This window comes from Notothenia rossii (assembly GCF_949606895.1).
Source record: "Notothenia rossii genome assembly, chromosome: 3".
Taxonomy (NCBI): Eukaryota; Metazoa; Chordata; class Actinopteri; order Perciformes; family Nototheniidae; genus Notothenia; species Notothenia rossii.
Window position 1 is genome coordinate 74,347,157 of NC_136901.1, and position 12,843 is coordinate 74,359,999.

General features: G+C 39.8%; 1 protein-coding gene across 1 annotated transcript in view; it reads right to left on the minus strand.

Annotated features, from left to right (window-relative positions):
• Window positions 1–12,843, minus strand: part of LOC307033024 (uncharacterized protein) — a gene marked incomplete at both ends in the record, with an annotated part of 38,104 nt that overhangs the window by 16,440 nt on the left and 8,821 nt on the right. The window contains one exon of the mRNA XM_079671294.1: window positions 11,898–11,959. Within this exon, the coding sequence (XP_079527420.1) occupies window positions 11,898–11,959 (62 nt within the window). The remainder of the gene's footprint in view (window positions 1–11,897; window positions 11,960–12,843) is intronic.

The following is a 12,843-nucleotide window of genomic DNA, read 5'->3' on the forward strand; positions in this document are numbered from 1 at the left end:
GATTGACTGCTACTAACAATACATTGAAGTACTTTTACTGTGTATTTTTTGAGAAGTCCTCTGTCAAAGTCCCCTCCTGAGAACAAAATCAAGCCACTTCTGCTAAGTTTGATGAGGGAATCATTTGTTATTGCCATTAGTTCTTCATGAGATTGATCCTGTTGGACTCAGTACTAGTGAAACTACCCCCACAAGTGCTATGAAGTACTTTTACTGTGTACTTTTTGAGTAATCCTCTGTCAATGTCCCCTCCTGAGTACAAGAATGCATGTTTCTCTGCTATTTTGAATATGCTTGAAAACACCTTTCTTCATGAGACTTATATTGTTGGACAGAGTATTTTAAGAGGATGGTAGACATGATATCAGCACTAGTACTCCGGCAGCAGCATTTTTACACCATGGAAAGTCTTTAGAGACCGGCCTGGATAGCTGGTCACAGCTATCCTTCAGCACACTGACACACCTTGTCACTCTTGTTGGCCTCTTATGAAGCTGCTGTCTTTTAAAATATGATTATTTCTCTGCTCCTAGTTCATTCCTCGCAGATTCTTCCATCAGTCCCAGTCATTGGATGTCAGTGCAAAATGTGTCCAGTTCAACAAAATGTTTTTTCTGAGTGAAGGCCAGAGCTAAATTATAGATGGTTTGATGTGCAATTACAAGGTGAGAGACAGGGGTGCACATAAGTGGTACGCAGGTACGCATGCGCAGCAACAATCTGAAATGCGTACCGTCACTTGTGTCACAAAGCGCATTTGCGTACCGATGTATATGTGAAGCTTTTCCAGAAGGCGGTTAGATCATCGGACGACGGAGTTGGTCTCCGTGTGCACAGACAGGGCTGCTGTTAACGTCGGCCTGTACAGCAGCACTGCGCTAAAACAGCTGATCACAACGTTCACACGCTCTGTGGTCACGAAGCTCTGCACTCTACTACTACCCCCCCCCCCCCCGTTGACATTCGCGATACAGAGGGCTTCATCATACTCCACTAGCACCCCCACCCGCTGACATTCGCGATACAGAGGGCTTCATGGGAACTTTGAGGGGAGCCGGAAGTTGGAGTACCAAACACTGACTCCAGGTACTCATCTGAGTACCTCACTGAGAAAGTTGTGTGCACCCCTGGTGAGAGAAAATAAATCCACATCCTCCTATAAAACTTATTTCATTTTCCATGTTATACACATACATTTACTTGTATTAGAACAGGGGTTTTCAAAGTGTGGGAAGGTGAGCCTCCCCTCAGAGAACATAAGAACAGCCGCGCCCCCCATCCCAATTATTATTGCTATTATTGTTGTTGCTATAATGCAGGGGTATTATTATCCAGTGGAATGCCTTACCTACTGGCCTAGTTAAATCACCGTTTTTTACTGTGTTCAATCTGAATTTACTTAAAAAATAAAAACATCTATATTGATTCTGACACTTCTACATCCAACTCACAGGTGTAACCTTGCTTTGAGAAAAAGATTATTAATTTAACCCTTTTAGAAGGGAAGATATGGTCATTTGTTCTGGGAATACCTGAAAAACAGGCTCGGGGCTTTAAGGCATGTTGATTATCATGAAATTAAATGAACTATGATACATAATATCCTCGCAACTGCAGTTCTTAATGTCCACTGTTATGTACGGTTTGAGGGTGTGGGTCATTAAGCCTCATCTACATATTCACCTGGCGCGGCATGCCAGAGGTTGGTTCTCACGGGAGGAGGAAGTGTGTGCGTGCGTGGCGAATGCGGGTATCCAAAGTGATATTTAAGTTTTATTGCAACGGGGAAAATAACTGAATGTGGATATTGCATCGATCTGACCAATAAGCACGTCTCCGTGGAGAGGACGCACCCGTGGAGAGGACGCACACATATAGAGAGAGATTCTCTCCAACACAGGGTGAGATCGCTCCTTTGTGCCACGCCGATCATTGTGTTTTTCTTTTTGTGGATTATAGCCTAAATAGGCCTACAAACATTTCCGTTTTTTTGCTGCCGACGGGCGTAGGAGCAACAGTTTTTTTGTCAATGAACTAATAGTGGCCTGGATTAGGCAGTAAAGATAATTTCGGTGTATCGCCGAGCTGACTTTTTGTTGAGTTTTGTTTGTGTTTTGTTTGGCTGGAAAACTGTGAATATAATTGAATAACGTATAAAACCTGTCTTTGTTTATTTTGTAAATGTGTGGATATAGACTGTAGTAAATACACTTCTGTGCAGACTATTTGGTGGAAAGAGTAGATTGTTAGATAGTTGATCGTTACAAGGTCATCATCTTAACAGTTTGTTATGCTCACCGTGTCATCTGTGAGCAGAGCATCAAATTGGCTGCCTATCAGCTGAATGCGGCGATTACCATCTTGTTCAGCAAAACGCCTCACAAACTTCTTAAGATCTAAAACTTTAGTGCGTTTTGATTCAATGCTGAGTACAGCACTTGACAGTCTCTTCTCTGTCATTGTAGACCGCAAATACCTCATTCCTTCAGTCTACTTGGGTCCGAATGCTTTTCGTTTTGCGCCGTCCCGTTCAAATGAAATGACCGCCAATCACATTTCCACACTCGCGCCAGGGCCGGGGGAGGGGTTACAAGGCTTGCGTCTTGTGCTCTATTCACTTGCACTCAGACATTAGGGATTTTCTCTCATAAATGTCCGATGAGCCACAACTTTTATTTCAAAACAAAGCTGCCAACTGGGGTGTCAGCTGGGGTGGCAAGGTTATTTTTAGGGTGGCAGTTGCCACCCCATGCCACCCTGGTAGATCCACCCCTGCTTGACCGGTACTTGCTTTTGATCAAAGTCAATGCGGAAAACCCGCACTCACACATGTAGGCGGAAGTGAAGGGAATGAGCACTTTTACAGCCTTTTTGGCAATGTGGGGGAACTCTGTCTCCACAGACAACCAAAAGTGTGCAAGTGATGTTTTCTGCCAGACGCTATCTCCTCTCTCACTTTAGGTAACTTCACTAAAAATCGATCCATGTTGCCGCTCGCATAAAGTTAGCTGAAGTTAACTAGCTAGATTTCACTGTTTCTCTTTCTTTCTTTCTTTTTAGCTGCGCCTCCCCTGAAGCTCTCTGCCGCCCCCCGGGGAGGTGCGCCTCACACTTTGAAAACCGCTGTATTAGAACATTTGCATGTTGAACTACATGCTGGATATCTATTCATAATTCATCATTTTAAAAAAATGGATACAAATGTATACATTAATAATGTTGTGTGAAAACATTTCCAATTTAAATATAAAAGGAAAAAAAAGTTTACTTTTGAAATGATTTCTCATAACAACCTTTCTAAATAGTAAAGTATTAAAAAGGGTTTAGTCAATATACGTGTTTCTGCCTAAAATTGAACGTAAACTATATCAAACACCACATCCATGGCAATTAACCAATTTTTGCCTGCTATTTAAATGGACTTTTGTTGAAGTTAATACAAATATTCATATTTTATATATAGCATTGATGCAGTCTTTCTGAACACTTTTAAAATAAAATACTGCAAATGAAGAATATTTTTTAACCCTTTAACAGCCAGCACCACCATTTGGTAGAGCACATTTTGTGTCTTGATATCTTGAAAAAAAAAAAAAAACTTTAACTCCATCTGATTCAGCCATTTGGTTGACATGTTATGCACAAAACAACCTCTAGATGTCACTGTGGTTCGAACAGAATGCCCTTCAGCTAGCTTCAACTGAGGAAGTTGGTTAACTTTTGTAAGGTAACCATTTCATTTTTGACATACTTTAGTATTAGAGCACTTACTGAACATATTTAGATAACTTGATGCACAAACAAAGTTTTAACAAGGGTGTAATTATTTTTTGGAAAATATGCTCAACCAATCGGTCGAATTGGCCTTTTATGGTAAACTAGCAATATGATTTTTTCAGAGTTTCAGAGATGTTTTCCAATACAATATGGTAAATAAATAGCTAGATTCAGGGTAATATTACTAAATCTAGTACTGCCTTATGAGTCTCCGAGTGAAAGAGTGATAATAATTTATATAGCACCTTTCATGCATGAAATGCAGCCTGAGTTGCATGAGTAAGTTAGGCCAACACAGAATATAGACATTTGCTGTTAGGCCAGTGGTTTCTTGTTTGGCCAATTCAGCATATACTAGACCAGGGCTATTCAACTAAACATTCAGTTGGGCCAGATTTTATAACTACAAAATTCAGCTGGGCCAGACATTCAGCGGCCTGTAAAAAGTGGGTAGTGACACATTTTAAACCAACACATATTACTGCGATGAAAAACATGCAATTTTTATTCATTGTTCATCTAACAAAAGGTAGTTCAAAAAGTGCATAAAAACACAACAAATTAGCATTAATTTAACAGAATCTGAAAAAAAAGTGCACAGTTGTAGCATTACATTTGTTTGCTTTAGAAGTCAAATATTCAGGTTATGTTTTTTGAACCAGGCACATCACAAAGTGCATTTACTGAATACAATAATAGCAGTCTTAATAAATGTCCTCACATACAAAGAAAACAGCTAAAGAGCTCCAATGCAACACAAAGAGGTAGTACTGTAGCAATACTATTTTTTCACTTTTCAAGTAATAGCAAAAAAATCATACGTTTTGGTCACATTTGACCCAGACACATTACAAAGTGCACTTAAATGAATACAGAAAGAACTGTCAAACCCTTCAGTGCACAAACCCATAACAAGGAATACGGGTAACTATATGAATGAATACTACACTACACGCCTACTATAGTAAACTAGGTGCTTACCATCACCTCATTTGTGATTTGTCATCGCTGACTTTCTCAATGGGAGAAGGGACATTTTTTGTTTTGAACAAGAGCAGTGATTTTTGCCTCATAGGATGTCAATGCAAACCTAAGACATTGGTGAAGAGTGCTGTCAGTCAGGGAGCAGCGAGTGCTACTTTTGATTGAGTTCACATGTGAAAAGCTTGATTCACATGTGTATGTTGATCCAAACATACTGAGCACACAGATCGCTACTTTCTGAACGTTAGGGAACTGCTGTTTTTTGACATCACTCCAAAACTTTGCTTCCCCGTTAGTGCGCTGCATGTCAATAAGTTCCAGTGTATATTTCCCCTTGTCGATGCAGGGGACCACTTCCTTTGCTCGGGTTGATACGTCCCCCTCTATTGCAACAGTGAAGGGGTCTCTGGCAAAGCCCATCATCACCTCTGTGGGCAGAGCAAGTCCATCCAATCGACCGGCAAAGTTCTCTTTCAACCTCGCAATGAAATCTGTCATCACATCCGTGATTTGTGCCGGAGATGTGATGTGTTTGGGGAGCGTCGGAAAATGCAGTATCCGACCCGTGCTCAAGTCGGTCGCGAAAAGGTCCAGCTTGACTTGGATCTGCTCCACAAGATCAATGACCGTTTTGTCTCTGTTTACGCTTCAGAGTTGAGAGAGACATGTTTTAGAGTTGCTATCATAGGACCACCGTTACTAGCACCACTAGATGCACTTTCAAAAAACGTGCTACGTTGTGGTTTGGTGGTTTCTATGAAACGCGGAGTGTTGCGTTCAAGGTCTGTACTAGTGTAGGAATTTGGCTACGGGAGGCTGGGCCACTCGGGAGTTGGTTCTGGGCCGCATCTGGCCCGCGGGCCGCCAGTTGAATAGGCCTGTACTAGACCCTCCAGAAAAACGCGATTCTGCGATCGCAGAATTTACCGCATAATCAGCAAAATGGCGCAGATTTTTTAAAAGGCCGCATATTTATCAAAAGGCCGCATAATCCCCGCATTTTTCCACACAAAGTTGAGGGAAAAAAAGTTGACTCGTCTTGACGTGACGTCATCAGCTCGCGCATCACAGAATGTAAACAACACTGTATAGAGTGAACGTGTGGAGCTCACACGATAGAGAAAACACCAAGATGAAAAAATCTAATCCATCTCATTTACCGACGAACATTTCTACTAAAGACCGGGCAAAAAGTGGGGGGAAACTATTCTGCACCACGTGCAACTGTGTGTTGGAGCATAAGAGAAAATCGACGGGGACGACCCACTTTGATTCATTCAAACATTCGAAAATGCTTTCTGCTGCTACGGACAAGAAAGCCAAACAACTCACGTTCAGCGAGGCATCAACCTCCAAAACCCTTTCGAGGGCTACAAGAAACGAAGTGAGTAGCCTTCAAGATTGAAGCTGGTCAGATAACGAACGAGTAAATGAAAACGGAATGAGGCGGAGAAGTGTGTGTGTGTGTGTGTGTGTGTGTGTGTGTGTGTGTGTGTGTGTGTGTGTGTGTGTGTGTGTGTGTGTGTGTGTGTGAGATTAAAAAAGCCCAATTGCTTTTACAATAAATATACATTGAATGTGTTTAATTGAATAGTAAAGGGGTTTAACATTAGTGGCAGTTTGTGTGTGAGAGAAAATAAATAAGACAGCCCAATATTTAGAAAAAATTGTTATTCTTTTTCCCCGCATATTTAGCATATTTCCGCATATTTCGCAACTTCCCGCAATTTCACCGCATAAAATCACATAAAAACCCTGCATGTTTGATCGCATAATAAAGGATTTTTGCCCGCGTTTTTCTTGAGGGTCTAATATACAGTAAGATGAGTATTTTTTTTTTTATTATTATGAAAAACCCTTAACATTACTTTTTTTTATTTTTTTCTATTTTTTTTTTTTTATTATACACTGAACAAAAATATAAACGCAACACTTTTGTTTTTGCTCCCATTTTTCATGAGATGAACTCAAAGATCTAAAACATTTTCTATATACACAAAATAACTGTTCACAATATTGTTCACAAATCGGAAAAAATCTGTGATAGTCACTTCTCCTTTGCCGAGATAATCCATCCCACCTCACAGGTGTGGCATATCAAGATGCTGATAAGACAGGATGATTATTGCACAGGTGTGCCTTAGGCTGGCCATAATAAAAGGCCACTCTGAAACATGCATTTTTGCTTTATTGGGGGGGTCTGGGGGGGTCCGAAAACCAGTCAGTATCTGGTGTGAGGGTTAGGATTAGGGTTAGGGTAATGTTGTGAATCGAGTGGCCTGTGTTCATCGTCCATAACATACGCCTGCCCATACCATAATCCCACCACCATGGGCCACTCGATTCACAACATTACCCTAACCCTAATCCTAACCCTCACACCAGATACTGACTGGTTTTCGGACCCCCCCAATAAAGCAAAAAATGCACGTTTCAGAGTGGCCTTTTATTGTAGCCAGCCTAAAGCACACCTGTGCAATAATCATGCTGTCTAATCAGCATCTTGATATGCCACACCTGTGAGGTGGGATGGATTATCTCGGCAAAGGAGAAGTGCTCACTATCACAGATCTTTTCAGATTTGTGAACAATATTTGAGAGAAATGGTCATTTTGTGTATGTAAAAATATTTTTAGATCTTTGAGTTCATCTCATGAAAAATGGGAGCAAAAACAAAAGTGTTGCGTTTATATTTTTGTTCAGTGTACATCCATGGGAGGCTCGCCTACATGAGACGTTGAAATCTCGCGGGACAAAGACGCCCGCAGCCTTGAGAGCGAGGCGCGGCGGCGCAGTTCCTCTCCACGGGCTGCGGAAGCGAAATGCTTTATGGGAAACGACTCGCTGGTATCTCGAGCTGAGCGCTCACTGGTGGTTTTTACCCCGTGCTGCTGATGAAACTCTCCAATTGGCTCGGCAAAAGTTTGTTGTTGTTTTGTGTCAGTTTTACATCGCCACTTCCATTCACATTTTTCATCATTGTTCCACAATGTTTATCATCATGAAATTAATATATGTTATACTATACTTGCACTGCTTACCGTTTTCATACTTTATATATCTTAGCATATTCATACACACTGTTCATACTGCTCACAGGCTGCTGTGTATATCTAGTGTATTCATACCCCTCACTGTTTATTCATCATTCAATTCATTCTATATTTTATTCTGTAGATTACATTACTTTTCACTTCACTGCTTTTTGCACTCCTGGTTAGAAGCTAAACTAAAGCTAAATTTCGTTGTCTCCTGTTGTACCTGTAATATGTGCAATAACAATAAAGTTGAATCTAATCTTGAGCAGGAACAAATGTATTTACTTAGGACATATCTGACATTAACGATTAAACACATTTGTGCATTCTTTATAAATGCAAACCGAGTCAAGACGACTCCGGAGGTGGCGGTATGCACCTTAAAGTTGTTGCAATCCGCCAAAAAACCGAGAGAAGAAGAAGAAGAAGAACAAGCCGACTCCGAGCTGTCCGACTTCAGGCGAGCTTTTTGAGACCTCCCCCGGCTGCGATCAGCTATTCTCGTTTACTTTCGAGGCGAGCCGCAGCTCGTCTCAAACAAGCCTATTGTTTTTCCGAAATAAGGTCCCATGGACCGGAAGTAGATGTGCGTGACTTCGCCGCCCATCTACTTCCGGTCCTTGGAAGTCAATGGAGAGAGAAAACTTACATTTTGATCCCGTTTGAATTGTGCCATGAATTACACATATGATGTTTGTCACTTAAAAAAAAATTTCCATGTCAAAAAAGTCACAGTTTGTCGTAAAACTGTTGAAATATAAGACTATGAAAAATACGCAACTAGAAAGACTACAAATCCCAGAGTCGCGTAAGTGATGTCACACTTTTTCCTCCAATAAGAGATAGATTATATCTATATGGCGCTGATCTTAGCTATCTATATGGCGCTGGCTAAGATAAGATAACTTTAACAAGATGCCTGTGTGCTTAGTACCAGGTTGTTATCATACCAGCAATGGGTCTTGCTCGTTCTCTCGTCTGATGAAAGGACCAGGAGTGGCTGGATCAAGTTAGCTACCTAGCTAGTAGCTAGCACGTTAGTTAGTATTACAGCCTTGTCGTTTTTATTAGCCTTAATATGAAGTAACTTTAAGTAACCCAAAATGTTAAACAGTAAGAGTGGTAGTCATATTTTGTGAACCCTTTGAAGAGTACTGTCACACCGGTGTGATCATTCTATAATACACAATTTAAGCCAGGGGGAGAAATGCTAATGCTAGCATCGGCGATCGCCGATATTTTCTACTTCATGGTATCTGCACAAATGGTTGACATTAAACATTAAAAAGACCAGGCAGTTCAGATAGAATCAAAGGAAGGCAGGCAGGCAGCTTTGCATGATATTCTTTTGGACCTGTTTCATTGTGGTGATAGTGAGGGTAGTCAATCGTTTTGTTGACAAGGCAGTAGTGACGGCCATCTTAATGACGTGTATTGTTCTGCGAGACAAGAGATGTAGTTCATTGAGCGTTTCACACAAACAAATGTGTTACTTCACAGTTTTATGACACTTTTTTTTTTTTGACTTGCAAAATTATCTTTTAAATTGACAATCATATGTGTAATTCGTGGCACAATTCAAACGGGATCGAAAGAATCTTTCTCTCTCCATTGACTTCAATACATAATTTTTTCGAAATAAGGTTCCATGGAGGTCCACCGGAAGGGGAGGGACTTCGCCACTCGATGACCATTAGACCATTTAGTAAGGTAAAAAACAAAAAGCAAAAAACGCCTCGCAGACGCTCTTCCGTTGACTTTTTTAATAAAGAAAAGGTCCGTGGATACCATGGTAGATACACGGATTCATCTCCCTCCATCATGTTGATTGATCTGAACATGAACCCGCCCCGCTCGACTTTCTGAGCCTATCACAGCGCGATAATGACCTGCCTTCCGTTTCAACCATACTTTCTCACACAGACATGCATTCTTCTCTTGCATACATATATTGTCTTCAGACATGCATATATTATTTATAATATTAAATGTTAACATTGAATGAATGTGCATGAGAGCAACATTTATAAATATGAGCGTTAAAATATATGAATATTAGAGCAAAATATATGTGAGTGACAATATATGAATGTGTGCATTGAAATATGATAATATGAGAGCAAAATGTATGAATGTGTGAGTGTAAATATATGTATGTATGTAAAAGGAGAATGTATGTGCGTGAGAGGACCAGTATGAATTACGGCCTGTAAGGCCCCTCATAGGTAGTGGCACAGAGAGGGAAAGTGCTATTACCGATGCAGCACTAATTTACTAACATGAACCTAGTGTGAATGTTATGGGCTGGTGGACTCTTAATTATTTGCCAGTTAATTAAGTGCACACTTCATATCAAAACCCAGGATATGAGCCAGTGTTAATCATAGGAGCCTGGGAGTGTGATGATTTCAACTAATGAGGTGAAGTCTAAGTTATGATTATAAAAATAAGGCAAGTCGTAGGACAGTCATTAATTCCTGCTAAATTGACATTTTTGAAACAAACACAACTAATCCTAAAGTTCATCCTTGAGAAAATTCAAAGAACTATTTCCATATCATAAGACAAATGTTCTAAAAGAAAAGCCACTAAATACGTTGTGAGGGTACAACAATAACATATTTGAATCCTAAAGATTTTTTATTTCTCACAAAAAGGAAGTATCTTTTCAAGCATGGGAGCTTGTGTGTAACACCAGCAGAAGTTGTGGCTGTTTCCAGTATTACGCCCTGGGTAGCAGTTTCAGCGAGGTCAGAGGAGGCCAAAGGGTTAGGGAATGAGAGAGAGCATGAAATGTAGTTTGCTGTCAAATTAGGGCATGAGTGAGGACAGAGATTTATGAAGAGAGAAAAATACCAAGATACAGTATGGCTCAAATATTAAATGAAAGAAAGAGCAAGATATGTGGAGGGAAGATATTAGAAGAGGAAAGTCTGCACCAAGGTAAAACCCCCTTTTTAAAGTCAGTCATTACTGGATTATCAGCTCAAAGATCCACACCTAGTGAACCAAATTTAAAAACGTATGTACAGCCAGTATGCAGCTGTATTGAAACACAGTAGAGGTGAAGAAAGAGAGCATACAAACCTATTTTTTAGCCAAATTAGAGATTTGACCATTTTTAATGTTTGGTTATTTCCGTGTACACAGCGATCTTTTAAAAAAATAACCTAAAAAGTGTGGATTCAGATCACATTTACATGAAACAGTGTTATAAGAACATCAAACTTCAAATGGGGACATGTTACCTGAATCTGTATTTTGCTGCTCTGTATGAGCCACAGCATTTATTCTAGTCTTAAAAAAGAGGAATGACCAATCTCTTCCACCAGTAAATATTTATAATCTGTCATTGGGCTAATAACTTCCACCATGACTGGACATTCCCAACTTGAATTACATCAGGACTGATTCTGATCTCCATAATTATACTGTGCCACAAACATGCCCTCATTCTAACAAACACCACATGCAATATAAAACCACAACTAACTGACCTACTATGCTATTATATATACATGCTAAAGTATGGGAGGACTGAAAAAAATAGAGACCGCCAAAGATGGGGAAATAAAAAAAGAAGACGGCAAGCAATCGGAGTGTTATGAAAAGTAGCGTATACTAATCCACATTTGTTTCTGTATTATAAATGCTTATCCACGGATTAGCATAGCTAAATGTAAAATGTGTCAACCTATTGATGCCATAATAATAAAACATAATCACTGGTCTTATCCTAATTAAGATCTGGGTGTATTTTGATACCATTTCAAAATAGTGGGAAACTCGTAGTGCATGAGTCATTTTTTGAATAACAGATCTTATCAGATTAAACCTAAGCAAACAAAATGTTTACATGGCCAACTACAACATTATGATCTATTGTAAACACCATGTTCAAATGTTGAGATAATGAGACCGGGTGGAATGAAGAACAGGGCTGAAAAGTTCTTATGTGAGATTGTTGACATGTTGAAGTTAAGTCAAAGGGTTAATGAGGTGCAAATGAATGCGTTCATAGGCACATGATGGCACATATGTCTACTTGGCATTTGTCAGAGGGAGAAACAGGAGTATTTTTAAGGAAGTAAAACATACCTTTTTGAAGGTCGGGGCCGTAATACACCCTCCCACCAAGTTTCATGAAGATTGGGCTAGTCCTAATCACAAACAAACAACAAACAAAAATCAAAACATGACCTACTTGGCAGTGAGTTATCACCCAGTTCTGATGGTCCTTTCAGACCAAAAGAGCAGCTAAAAAAATGATATTTTTCTCATCAGTTGGTGGAGAGGGGAAATTACATTTATTTCCTGATCAATTTGTCGGAAAAACCACACCTTATGCTAATGTTGCTCTATACAAAAGCAGGTACTATTTCAGACACATATGAGCAGCTAAAGAAATGTAGTCGATGAACATTCAAGAACTTAATTGAATGAAATCCTGGATAAGCAGAAATCCATTGCCATCTTGAAGAGGGTTATTCACTTTGTATGACAGCCTTTTCAGATAAATTCATACAACACACACATTTTCAGTGACAGAAAGTACACTGAAGGCAGCCACAAAGACCAAAACTGTAATGACGATCAAAATCTGTAATGACGATCAAAATCACTACCAGAAATGTCCTAACTTTATCCGAATCACTAACAAAGCCATGGTTTCTAGTCCTCTTCCACCACGGTATGCTTCCTTTGTGTGTGTGATTATGTATGTGTGTATATCCTCCGCCACACAGAAACATTTTATGCATCTCAACACAATTTAATTTAGTTTAATCTCAGCCTTTCCACTGGGAATGAAACATATAATTAAACTTTATGGAACTGCCCGGCAGCTCATGCGGAGAAGCAGATTGTCTTACACACAGACACACACACACACAGACACACACAGACACAAATACTGAGAATGCAAAATAATTTGTGTCAATGCATAATCAAATTATTATATAACATGTGATTTAAAATTCATCACCTAAAAATAAATATTGATAAGTCCTGAGTACACGGCAGTGCATAATTGAAAGAACAGCAT